Raw genomic sequence first — 14,085 nt, 5'->3', positions numbered from 1 at the left:
CCACTAAAGCTCAGCCTTTATATTTTGTTACAAAACCATAATAACAACTCATGTTTTAAGAGACTGATTTCTTCACTCAGTAGCCTGTTTAATAGCCCCTTTACAGTCTGAAAGACTCCCTGGGGCTGCAAGCCATTCACACTATGGGAGAGTGTTAAAAATGACATGTGTGAGTGATCGTTAAGATTCCTGCTCCAGCCTGCAGGGGCACTGCTGAGTATGGACACACACCTGCTGGTCCCCTCTTGGCTAAAGTTAAAAAATTCACTGGAGGGTTTTAGACATGATTTTAGCATGATTTAAAGCATGACATGTTGGCTTGGTGGTCCCTAGTTGGTGAGTGTGTAACAATGCCAAGGTCCACTGTTGGATAGGTAGGTAAGTGCACACACACACACACACACACACACACACACAGACAAACACACACAAACCATTATAAATGGTACCCATATTGAGGACGCACTCATGCAGAGCTGCACTGTCAGACACAACGGGTTATGTGAAAGCAGATAAAATGCACGTTCACACATGTATACTGTCACACACACATACACACAGAAAAAAAATTACACAAGCATTGAGAAACAAACACACACACAAACATACAAACAAACACAGGATAATACTAATTTCTGCCAGTTCAATCTTCCAAAAGGACACATTCAGACTTCCACACTGTTTTTTTTCTCTGCCTCCCTGTAAGAGGGACTAAAAAACAAGGTCCTTGAAAAGGCCAGTGGTGACAGGCATATTATCAGCTCTTCAACACAGCTCTCAGGGTGGTGTGTGTGTGTGAGTGTGTGGATGGATGGATGTGCCTGTATATGTAAAGCTGAAGATCTATCTTAAAATCTATCTACAAAAACCTAAAAAGCTTTGGCTGACCAAAAACTGATTCTAATCCTAAATACTCACATATAAATATGATTATATTAGTTGAAAAATTGTGCTCTCAGTTATCTATTGTATCAAATCGAGTGAGGTGTTTGCAAAGCAAAGGGCTTCTTCGGTTGTGGGGAAATTGTAATATGTAATTGAATGTGTGTGACTACTGAAAGTTATAATTTTCAAGTCAGACAGATCAGAAAGACCCATGGGAACTCCAAATATGACATTCACAATAAGCAATTTCATTCCAACATACACAAAGATAACAGATTAGAAATTTAAAATACAAACAGTTGAGAAAAGGAATGCATAAATTATACAGAGAAGTAAATACATAACAAAAACAACAAAGACACATAGGCTGTTAGGCCTGTATAGACATTAAGTTAATTTCTACAGATGTTTGGTTCCAATCTGTCTGTACATAAAACTCGCCGTTTTGGCACTTTTTAAGACCATTTGTGTCTGTAAACGTGGATAGAAATATTTAGTCCATATTTTGTGTGGGCAGGTGTAAATATGATGTGTTTTGTGTGTGTGGGAAGGTGTTTGTATAAATGTGTGTGTATGTGTCTGTGTTAAGTATGGTCACTTATGTGTGGGAAGATATATGTTGTGTGTTTTCTCACATTTCATGTCCATATAGTGTAACTCTAATCTATTCAAACACGTACAGTATATTCATTGATTCTCTACATTAGTGTCTGTGCGTGTGTGATTGTGTGAGAATGTGTGTTTGTCACAGTTGGCCACCGGTAGAAACTCCTCCACTTTTGTTGTATGTTGGGTTCACAAGGGAACTCCCTCGGTCAGTCTCTCATTCGGTTGACAATGAGTCAAATGATCCACGGATCAGGTCAACCCACAAATTAATCGACAAATTAACAACTCAACCTCAACAGCAGACAGACAGCATTGTTTGCAGTTAAACCACAGTCCTGCTTCCTCTTTAGAGCCAGTAAGAACAGCCAGGGTTTATATGGATTAGGGGTTGAAGTCTCTGTCTAGCTTTCAGTTAGATCATCTCTGAATTTCTTTAGGCAGAGCCAAAGAGCAATAGAGAGGTTACTGAATAGTTCAAATCAAAATTACAGAATAGAAAATACTCGATGAGTGCATACCTCTGCCAAGGCTGTGTAATACTCAAAGTATGACTACAAAATAATTTTATGATTTCTATTATTAAAATAACAGAGTCTGGACCCAAATCTCAGCAAAATACATTGGGGTTTCATTCAAGTGCAGTACAGAATTAGAAAATAATACAAATGTTTAAAAATGGATCATATGTCAATATTAAGTAATAATTTAAAAATTCCTGGATCATCGCCAAAAAGTAATCACATGTTCCTTGGCCCATTGCTTAACCTTCCACCACATTTCACTGTAATCTGTGAACAAGTTTTTGACATGTCGAACTAACTAATAGTCAAACACAAAAAGAAACATAACAGAAAACCTATACTCCTTGGAAAAGGTAGTCAATCACTATTCATTAATTCATTACCATAACATTAATGCTAACAGAATGACAGGCCAGGTAACTAGCCTATATAGCTAGTTTGGCTCTTGAACTATCCAAAGTTATGGGTTAAATGAACTGAGAAGGTTAGTTACACTAACTCTGGCCAGTTTGTATTTTGCATCTCAAATACAAGTTCTTGGCTTCATTATAGTTAACCACCTTCTCTGTAATTTCTCGCCTTGTTCGTTGGGCTTTAGTTGAATGGATCTTAGTTAGACAAAATCTGTGCTTTTTGAAGGGGTGGGATACTTGCTCTGAACTGAGCCTTTCAAGCACTGCTTTCTCGAAGTCTGCATATTGCCTCCAACAATATAATCAAATCAAATAATCGAGGTGATTAAGATTGTGGCCATGGTAGGGTGAGGGTCTGCCATTCCAAGAGGGCAGCATTTCTCTATCCAGCCTTAGATGAAGGTCTGCCTTCAAGGCAAAGCAAAGAAGCCTCCTGGACATTTGGCTCTGCCTATCAAGATTCTTGACAGTAAGTACTAGTACATCAGTTCTGCATACATGTTTGTATGCTCAAACTTTTGTTTTGAATGAAGTAGCTGTAATGAATTGTGAATTAAGTCCTGGCTAGCCCTGTTTAGCCCTATAGTGGAAAGCAGGACTGTCCCAATATAGCACAAAAATACATATCTTCTAATTGCACCAAACTGCCACCTCTGAAATGTATCTGATGTAAAAAGGTATTATATTTTACATGTTTACAACATAAATGTTATTCTGTTTAGCAGAATGCACAATTTTGTAAGGGGAGATAAATGTACCAGGGCAAAGTCAGAGATTAAATTCAAGGGACTTTTTGTTGAATTCCCTTTATCGCATAACATCTGTCCCAAGACTCACATTTTCTAAAGTGATATTACACTCCAAGAGAAGTGACAAAAAGTAATATTCACAGGACTGGTTCTTATGTTCCATTAACATGTTAATGGTGAAAGAGGAAGGAGCATAAGGGGATAGGAAGAGGATTGCTTCTGGATTTAATCCTGCAAGTGTGAAGCCAGCCTCTATCTGTACAATGTTTTAATGTTTACAGCATTAAAACAAAGTCCATGATTCCTCTGCAGACTTTATTTCATGGCTTCAAAAGTTTAATTAAACAGGAGCAAAGAGACCTCACTGCTATTCCCAGGGAACCATTGCAAGTCTACAGTTTCTCTGCCAGAGGTCCACATTGAGAGCAACTGCAACTCCAAAGGGAGGCAATCGAGAGGGTTGTTCCATGATTTTCCATTACTATTGATTTGTGTTTTACAATAAGCCTGAACTTCAAAAATGTACAAAACTAAAATGAGAAACCAAACTTGCGTAGCAATGAGTCCCAGAGGCAGCCAGCAATATTGTCTAGAACAGTGTAAAACCCCCATGAATTAGTTTGAGGCATAGAGAAACTATACTTCTAGCTCTTAGATTAATAAAAAGCTTGTTGTCTCTTCACCAGAACTGTTCCACCAAAAGTACCTGTTAATCACAAAGACCATAATCTTGGCTCAATGTTTTTGGCACTTAGACTCTCTATGACGCCAACATGGGAAAACAAGAGGCCCAGTGGATGGTTTTGTTTTTTTTTCAGAGCAGGCACCATGCGTGATTACCAGTTCCAATGTACTTCTTGGATTCACAGTTCTGGACAAAGGGGGTTTGACTCTACTCCTCAGAGACTGCCACAAGTCATGTCGTCTCAATTGTTAATTTTTTCTACTGGAAGCCTGAGAATGTCACCGGTCCTTCAAATTGATTCATCATTGTTATTAATTGGCCAGACTGGAGAGAAGACACACAGGAAATCCCTAAGGTACAGTATCTGTACATCCGTCAGTCTCAACTTGTGGATTCTGGCCCCTGAGGACTGGAGTCAGACACCCCTCGTTGTAAGGGAGGGAGATCAAAAACCTTGCTGTCAAGTGAAAATAACAAAGGAAAGACAGGAAATATATTAACTGAGGAAGAGGAGCAAGGCTTAGCCACCGTGGATGGACTGTATGTTGAAATGTAAATGTATTATAGTACAGTAGTAATATGTGCCTTTACACAAACAGTGCCTAGCAGAATAAAGTCTGTTTGGAGAACAAGTCAATTACAGAGTGAGTGCATAGTTTTAAATAAAAAAAGTTTGAAGGTTCAAATAAGAACACTGAACCACTGAACAGAAATGAGTAATGATCTTCAGTCTAAAGTATGACAATTGGACACACTGTGTTCATGAATAACTGAGCTAATGTTATTCCTTATATCTAGGGAAAGGCCTTGAGGGTACATGCAGGTAACCTCAGCTCGATTCCCCCCATTTTTCCAAATTAAGCCATTATTTTTAAAAAGCTTCCACCCCTGCATAGCCCGTGGTACTAATCTAAAACTAATTGATTGGTGATTCCTTGGACCTAACACGTAGGGGTGGCTGCCAGTGGAATTTGAGCAATAGAAAACTGTGCCCTTTATAAAAATGAGTGCCCAAGGGAATTTGCTTTGTGTGTCCCACTCACCCAAATAAAGTTCTCTTGATCAGATAGAGTAATGACACGCCTTTGACATCCCATTGTGAACGCTAGTGGGTCTATTGGATTGGCTTCCACAAATGACATAGAGAGGTCAGAGGGAAAATCATTACTCAGTATGAAACACAATGAAATATCAAAATCAGAAACAGTGGGTAGATCATGACAGCATAATTAAATGGTCGATTCACCCAAATAACAAAACATATTTTCTCATTTACCTGTCGAGGTATCTAACTGTTTAGGTAAGTCCAATAAGACATGATCTTTATGCAGATGACTATAATCTTATTATGTTACTTCACAACACATTTTTCTCCTGCTAGCTGATCTTTGGAATAGAGCCCATTCTGTATACATAGATCTTTATAGGTCAAAGAGTAAATGCCCCCCTCTGCTCTAACTTTCCCCATCAAACTCACACCTCGAACAGTGGGTGAATTCAAGCCCTGTCAAAACGATGATATCAGGGTTAACCCAGTGGAAAACAAAATAGGAATACATTACTTCCAGGCCTGACAGATTGGTCCTTCCTGACCAATCAGACTCAAAGAGAAAGAATAACACCCAGGAGGATAGATCCCAGACTAGCTCACCTTGGCCTGCTCGTGACCTGCACAGTGATGGTGAAGCATAAATTTGACCTTGGTTTTTCAGACTTGTTTGTTTGAGGACCACTGCTGTCTGCAGGAGTTAGAGGCAACAGGGAGAGGTGGAAAATGGTTAAGCATCTGATGATATAGGCAGGGACGGAAAGAAAGAAAGATAGGCAGACAAAGGCGGCCATCATTAATTTCAATCAGGCTCCCAGTCTGGCAGAGTTAATTATATCAGCACGCCCTTTTGACCTCAGACGATGGTACGGCATCAACCTCCGCAAATTACTCATTAATTTACCCCATTAAGTTGGACAGAGGTGGCGGGCAGGGAGAAAAAACTCGGAGGGGAATGAATTAATCAGACATTTTAAAACAGAATTCATACCTTTTCAATTGAGATGTATCACAGCAGAGAAAGAGAGGATGCCAGTGGTGAGGATAGGAAGAGTGGGCAGAAAAATTAATAAACACAACCAGGTAAAATTAATATTTTGACAGCATGGATGTTGATGCAGGGAGAGAGCATAAAGTACCTTTATATGGATGAGAAGTGCTTGTGATTTGAATATCTAAAGCATAAGGATTTGTACAGTTAGAATCATCAGCATTTGTGCCTCTTGTGTATCAGAATGTTCTGTGCATGAATGCAAGTGAGAAAAATATCATATCTCATATCAAAGTCTCTCATTTGGTCTGTAATAATACCAAGCCTTGCTCCTACTGGTTTCAACAGATTTCATTGTAACACCCATAAATTCAAACCCAAATCCTAAATAATAATAAATGAAATTAAACCAAGGCAGTTTACTTTCTTGCTACTTGGGACTACATTATCCTCTATTAATTATATTGGAAAGGAAAAGCAAATATAATAAATGTAAATAGAAACTTGTGAAACCATACCTCCTTAGGGCACTTTGGTCCATAGCAAGCTCCCGCCCAGAGCTGAGCAGGGTCATATATACTGAGTGAAGAGTCTGAGGCAGAGTATATCCCGGGGGCCTTCACTCCGCTTACCATCAGTTTTATCTCACTGTGTAGTGTAGGGTGCATTTGACATATTTTAAGTTTCTATGCAGCCTCGCCTTGAGCGGATACAAGAACCCTATATCGTCTCCTTAACACTGGCATGTTCAAAATGAGATGCAGCAAACCTCTAACCTGCTCTCAACCTGCCTTTATTCCTAAATGTGATTACCGGGTTCTTTAATATACGAGCTAATACCTTTCTTGCCAACCTGCATAGCCTACCCTAAAGCCATTTCTGCATGACTTACACTATTGAAATGTTAATGCCCTACCTCATAGCCTTCCTTATCAAAAGAAATATACTACACCTGTAAATAAGAAATGGGCAAGGAGACAAAGATGCCTGCAAATCGTAAAAGGGTTCAGGGCATGCTATCTAGATAGACAGGGCTGGGCCAAACACACTTGATGTACGCACACACACACACACACACACACACACACACACACACACACACACACACACACACACACACACACACACACACACACACACACACACACAACTCCCCAACTGGGTTGTTATCTATATGCAAAGCATCTCCACTAAGCTATCCACTTTGCTACTGAGGAGGAGACTGAGAATAATGGACCACTCAGCCCCAGCCCCAACCCCACTCACACACTCACTCTCACCAGCATGCCCAAACTGTATTATACATGCCCATACAGCATTGAACATATGTTAGGTGTTTCAAATCGATAAGCATGCTCAACACATAGCCTCCCTGACCTATTCTTACACTGGCTAATTGCCAGGAAGAACAATTAGCCTGATAAGTATCACTAAATGTCCTCCCCCAAAGAGAGAGATTCAGGTTATTTGAAAACAAACACACCTAATTCCTCATCCTGGTCCCTCATTATCTTCCTAAATGATGCTTCTATAGAAGAGCAGGTGTTGGTGGTGCTGTGGAATGATTGTTTTGTGAGTGGTGTTTTGATGGGATTAGAGAAAAAAGAGACAGAGCTTAAGTCATGAATGGGGCTGCTTCTGGTGAGATAGCTGAGCTACAGTGTGCCAGTAATGAGGTAGAAGACACTTGCTTGTCACCACCTTTGCTTTGCTCATTAGTGGAGATTCAGCGGTCTACGGAAGCCTAGCGGGGACCAAAGTGCCCAGTATGAGGTAGTCTGGTGAACAGCTTGAATCTTGTTAATTATCACTCAGTATTGTGGTCAAAACAACCAGCCTCATATATGACCTCTTAAAATATCAATGAATTATCATATATTCAATTCCAAAAAAAAAAAAAAAAATCACCTAGAGAGAATACCTCTTTAACTGTGGATCCAGCAGGGAAATGACCCATGTCACTGGACACCTCAGAGGAAACATCATTATCTGTCTTGCTACATTAACATCTATCCCCTTTATTAGTCTGCTGTTGGCATCCAACCTCACGATCTCCCTTACAGCATTCGACTTTGCTTCCTCTGCTCACAGCTTCTGCTGGGCAGAAACCCCCTTCCAGTAGTCCAAAATATCATGAAGGTCCTCGTCCTTGGCAAACTGCACCTTCTTACGCAGGGCATGGCCTGCCGCTATATAGGATGCTTCCTCTCTGGGGCTTTTCTTGTAAGGCCGGAATCGCTCCCAGATCCGCAGTGTGCTCTCAGACGAATACTCTGGACTAGAGGAGTAGCCAGAGTTGTAGTTGTGGTGACGAGAAGGTGAGAGCTGGGAGTAGGTGGCTGTGGCATCCCTCTTGGCGCGACCCAGTGGCTTGAGGAATGAGGCCTTTTGGGCCGGTGAGGGTGAGTCATTGCCACCCTCATAGTAGAGTGCAGGAAAGGAATGGCGGTGCTCGGAGCTGTGGTAGTCTGGCTGAACCTCCAAGTGGTGCTGCTGCTGTCCAGGCCCAACCACCCCACCTCCACCTCCACTCCCGTTGTTACACCCCATCCCACCCCCATTCACGCTCACTCCACCACCATTTATGTTTCCCATCCCATTCCCGTTGCAGCCCCCTACTCCACCAACTCCTCCACTTCCACCCCCTCCACCACAACCCACAGGGCTGCCTTTTTCTGTTGGGTACTTGGGAGGATCACTGCGCTGCTCAGGGATATCCACACTGAACACCCTGGTGCTCTTGACAGATCCCACAGCAGGGGCACCACAACGGTTCTTCACCACAGCAGTGTCAGCGCTCAACTGCCTCTGAAGGGGCCGCACTGCATTGGCCGGGGGTGGGTCACGGTAAGGAGGGGAGAGGAACCCCCCACCGCTGATGCCCGGCCGTTCAGACAGGGGCATGACCAAGGGCACTGGGGCCATAGAAGGCGGATGAGGCTGCTGATGTAGCTGAGGATGTGGCTTAGGATGAGGCTGGGGGTGGGACTTTGGATGCACCTTTGGAGAGGAGGCCATGATCTGATCTCCAGGGTGACCTGGAGAGAGGGGCAGTAGGTTGCGGGGGAGGGATGCAATGCAAGGTGGAGGCTGGGAGGAGGACACAGAGTTGGCATTGTCAGCCGTGGTCACAACATTAGCAGAGGCATCCAGCTTCAGGGCATCAATGCAGTTGTTGATGATCTGGTTAACCTTGTCCACCTCCTTGGCGATGGTGGAGATCTCTGATGCTGAGCCACGGCCATCGTCATCTGAATCCTCCCCAGCCTCAGTCCCATTCTTAGCCCCACCTCGCATATCCACAACTACTTCCCCTCCTACCCCTGCTCCTCCAGCTGCCACCCCTCCCTCCCTGCCTTCCCCTGCCACTCCTGCTGTCCTCACATCCATATAGTTGCCCTTGCTGCCCATTGCCTCAGAGAAGGCAGTGGCCATTTTTTCCACTTGTGGCAAGGTGGAGAGGCGGGAAGAGCTGGTGTTGCCTGAGCCATGGAGCATGCCTGTGCTAGAGGAGGCTGACGGGGGTAGCTTGCCTCCTGCTCCTCCTGAATGGTGGTGCTGGTGGTGAGCCTGCTCCTGGAGACGCTGCATGGCACCTGGGTCATTGGCCACTGCCGCAGCTGCCTCTGGGCCGTACCTGAAGAATGACAGATTCAGTTTAGAACAAACATTACATCTATTTTCATTATCTGATGTCATATTGTGTACATAATTTTTCAAATTATCATAAACAGCATGATGGCTAAATTTTGTTGGCTCTAATACTTTTTTTAAAGTTAATTAGTTTTATATGTCCTCTCAGTGATGCCATGGGAGGACAGAATCCTTGTTGTTTTAATTAAAGCAGAAATTATGAAAAATAGCATGGCCAAAGCCCCAATAGAGAGCATGGTTGGGAAAAATAGTTTAAGTTATTGTGTGCAGTTGGAATAATTGAGGCTTTTCTGGAATTCAAATAAAAACAAAACAATGCAGAAAAACAACTAATGAATTGATGCCCATAGCATGAATTGTTATCAAATCAAATATACCCAAGGGATACACATAGTTACACTATCTGTGTAGTGGCTCTGCAACAATTCATTGTCATGAAAAAAGCATGTAATGTAGCCGTTAAGACTTTCATTAACAAACTTTAAAAACTCTAGTCTAGTACCTCATCTCTAAAATAGTTTTCTTCACGCTTATAGCTTTCTGCTTCTCTTCCTGGATGCGTCGGCGTCTAAGACAGTAATAGACAAATCCAAGCACAATGACCATGCCAAAGAGACATCCCAAGATGGTCATGATGTAGTGGGTAGTTGTGGATGGATTGGTTCCCTGGTCCTCTTGCCCCATAGCTCGTGTGGTAAAGGACAGACAGGTGTGGTTGTAGCGCTGAGATTTGCTTGCAGAAGCCACACAAAAGGTGTAGTTTGTGTGTGGTTTCAGCTTATCCAAAGTAATTAACTCCTTCTTATTTTTAAGGGGCCTGATGTCTTCAACAAAAGTGTGGTTGTACTGGGAGAGGATGTACATCTTACTGTATGGTCGTGGGATCTGCACCATTAGAGAAGCAGTGTAGAGGGTGACAGTTTGAAGCTTCATAGAAATCTGATGGCTATAGGTGGGGTCAGCAGTGGACGATATGGTTGGCTGGTGGTACAGACCTTGGTCTGGGTTGTCCAAACCCATCCCTGAGCCATCTTGATCTGGCGTTTGGGAGGTCATCCCTGGAATTATCACACCATCACGACACATGGATAAAAGAGCGTAACGGGCATTTCTTCCATGTCCGGGCACCGGGCTCAGGAGTGGATAACCAGTCATTTCCAGAGGGGTTTCACACTGGAGGCGGTCATAGGTGTGGGTGACATTGTTAAAAGCCTCCAGCCACGTGAGAAAGCTGTAGAGCTCACAGCCACAGTGGAACGGGTTTCCTGCTAGCTCACACACCATCAGCCTGTTGAGGACAGTGAAGGTAGATGGATCAAGACGGGCCAACTTATTGGAAGATAAGTCCAGGCTGCTGAGGCTGGGGCACTCCCAGAAGGCATTGGTGGCAATGACCTCAATGAGGTTGTGTTGTAAGAAGAGGCACTGCATTCGACCCAGACCTCTCAACATGCCTTCAGTCAGGTTGGTCAGCTTGTTGTAGCCCAGCTGGAGAACCTGAGACAGAAAGAGAGAGTAGCCCTTGATTTTTTTTTTAAAAACATGACAACAAATGCAATTGTCAAGAGAATTGGAGTTTTTGGTTTAATGATTCTGTTTGGTTAAATTGTTTTCTGGCAGTTTAAAATTGCTGTAAATATGTTGTAAATAAAATCTCTTATGAAACAAATCCAAACAATATGCGGGTATTGTGACATAAAGAGGAAATGTTAAGTGGTATGGACTCTAAAGTATTAAGAACCTTTTTTTTTAATTAAAATTCCTTGCCCTTTTTGCCATATAAGGTAATGAAGGTAAATAGAAGAACAAAAAATTTAAATTACAGATAAACAAATACATAAAAAAGAAAGTTGAGTTCTTGGCTGCAGACCTGTAGGTTGGCCTGTCCAGCAAATGCCCCGTCCTCGATGTAGCTGATCTCGTTCTTGGTAAGATTGAGGTCAGTAAGGTTTGTGAAGCGGAACATGGAGGTAAAAAGCACAACCTTAAGTTTGTTCTCATTCAACCTCAGGTCATGAACCTAAGGGAGAGAAGAGAGCAGATGACTTTTATGTGAACTCTTGGCCAAAAATAGCTGCCAAGAGCGTATTATATCCCCAAACATTCAACTTTGCTGTCTAATTAGTAATTTCCCCAATTATACATCTGATAAAAATTTGTCTTCAGTTAATCACAGCCTGTTTGCAAGCAGCTGAGCATCCCTCCTGAGATATCTAGCAGAGGTAAATGTTGATGCTAGGAGTGGAATGTAGTTGCATGCCAACATTACCATTGGGTGCTTTAATAAATTATCTTCAAGTTTTTCAGATTTAATAATTTACTCAGCAGATGGTTATACTAATTGAAATATGCTTATTATATACACTAAAAATGCTACAGCTAGCCACTACATAAACGAATAGCATTAGCGCAAAATATTAGCTAATTCAAGCATGTTGGAGATGTACGGGTGGTGGATCTAGAATAGCTTACAGTTCTTGCTCTAACAAGAAGTTTCTTTGAGTGTAGTGATCTTACACTGACTCATTTGGATGGTAAAGTGCAGACCTTCGATTCTTCCGCTACAGATGCTGCACAGCTTTATATATACAGTTGGCTGTCCCAGCCAGTCATAGTTAGGTGGCCAACAATTCCAAAAAACAACAGTTTGTTTTTGTTGATGTGTCTCTTCGATCCCTCCAATTTAACCTATTTAACAATTATTAGCTTTAATAATATCATCACAGTCACATTCTGTAATAATTTAGCCATCATTGCTATTGTCACATGTGTCATTGGATACATGAATATAACCTTGTAACTATTTGATAAAGAATATGCAAAATGCATTTTTAGTATTTAAAAATGATTCAATTACATTATGAATACTGTATTACCATCACAACCATCAGAATCATACAATAAACACGAATTATACTGTGAACAAACAATTAGATTAACCAAAAGTCACTGTCACAAATATGGCATGTTTTTAGCTGACACCATCGTAGCTCAGAGTGTATGAAGGCAAACAGTTTAATAGAGGTGGCTGTGGTGGTATAAAAGGCCTACTGGTAGATAAGTTCATACTGACCGTGCTGTTGATGTGCTGGGGAATGGTCTCATATGGAGGCTGGTTCTGACTGCAGATAGCCAGCCAAACGTAGCCTTTATCCCCCTCTATCAGCCAGCAGTCCCCTTTTACCATGCCAGGCAAGTGGAGGAGCAACAGTGCAGGGAGCAGGAGGGAGAGAAACAAGGAGGGAGACAGAGGGGACAAACGGAGTCTGCTGGCCATGGTTTGGATCAGGAGTGTTTGAGGTAGCCTCAGTAGAAAGGATGAAAAGAAAGGAGTTGAAGGGAGGAAGGCAGCGAGCAGCAGTTTCAAACCAAGAAGGGTGCAGGTCAGGGGCAAGCAGGCCAAATCTAAGTAGAGAGAAAGGTGAACGGATGGGCGTCTTCACGGTGATTAGAGCTGAGCTTGTAGCATGGCAGCAAGTCCTGTCCCCATTTTAGGTGTTCCACGTCAAAGGGTTTTGGAGACTGTCACCCCAGCAGCTACTCATGGCCCCTGACAACTGTACGTCTTGACAACACAGATGAGGAAATACTCTCTCTCAGTGAAAGGCAGAAGGCCTATATAACAGAGAGAGGGGGGGGGGGGGGGGAATATTAACATTAATAGTGATAATGACACAATAATTAAGAGTAGGCAGAAAATTGTAATACAGTTCACATACCTCAGATGGTTTTGAATTAATTAAGTTTAGGTCTCATTTCTAAAAGCACTGTGCAAAAAAAACAGGTATATGAATCTAATACCCATGCAACCCAATCCCTTCAAGGTAATGCACCACAGTAATAAATCCATTAACTGCCATGATTATTTCATTAAGTCTTAATAAAGCCCAGAGAAATATATTTGACTTTTCAAATGAAACCAGGCTTTTTATGTTCTGTAATTATTCATGTTCATGAAAATAACAGCCTCATATGAGAAAAAATTTGTTCAGACATTAGCATATGATGCACCAATAGAAATGGAAATTGTCAAGTCTATGATAGCAACGCTGCTTTTCTTTTGTTTTTTTGTCATTGTTTACGAGGTTCGCCAGTTTGCAGCTGCAGTTCTATTATTTCAACTTTGAGGTACATAATGAAACAATAAAAATTTAATAGCTACAGTTATATGGGGGTGAAAACGGGGAGATGGGCTAAGTGGAAAACAGAGGAGGGCTGTTGTAATTTGCATGTTGTAACAGGATACCAGCTGACATTTAGCTATTTACCTTTCTCAGGGGATTAACCATGGATTAGGCTCTAATCCAGCATAAAATATTATGTATCTCATCACCACAGCCCCGACTCTTTAATTTGTTTCCAAAGTTTTGATTCCCTCCCAGGGAAAAGTTATCTACCCAAGACATGAATGACAGGGAATTGATAGTAAGAACAACTGAGTAATATACTCTTCTTAAACTCTCTCTCTCTCTCTCTCTCTCTCTCTCTGTCCTTTTTAGGCTGTCTCAGCCAGATGAAGAAAATATAACC

At 41.9% G+C, this 14,085-nt stretch overlaps 1 protein-coding gene across 3 annotated transcripts in view; it reads right to left on the bottom strand.

Annotated features, from left to right (window-relative positions):
- Positions 1-1,112: 1,112 nt before the first annotated feature.
- Positions 1,113-14,085, bottom strand: part of elfn2a (extracellular leucine-rich repeat and fibronectin type III domain containing 2a) — a 243,497-nt gene continuing 230,524 nt past the window's right edge. For all 3 annotated transcript variants that reach the window (XM_044189672.1, XM_044189673.1, XM_044189674.1), the window contains 4 exons: positions 12,629-13,170; positions 11,426-11,575; positions 10,058-11,052; positions 1,113-9,538 (listed from right to left, as the gene is read on the bottom strand). In XM_044189672.1, coding sequence (XP_044045607.1) covers positions 7,987-9,538; positions 10,058-11,052; positions 11,426-11,575; positions 12,629-12,832 — 2,901 coding nt within the window. In that variant the 5' untranslated portion in view covers positions 12,833-13,170 and the 3' untranslated portion in view covers positions 1,113-7,986. The remainder of the gene's footprint in view (positions 9,539-10,057; positions 11,053-11,425; positions 11,576-12,628; positions 13,171-14,085) is intronic.

This window comes from Siniperca chuatsi, linkage group LG3, assembly GCF_020085105.1.
Source record: "Siniperca chuatsi isolate FFG_IHB_CAS linkage group LG3, ASM2008510v1, whole genome shotgun sequence".
In the NCBI taxonomy this organism is placed as follows: Eukaryota; Metazoa; Chordata; class Actinopteri; order Centrarchiformes; family Sinipercidae; genus Siniperca; species Siniperca chuatsi.
This window is presented reverse-complemented; position numbering and strand designations above follow the sequence as displayed.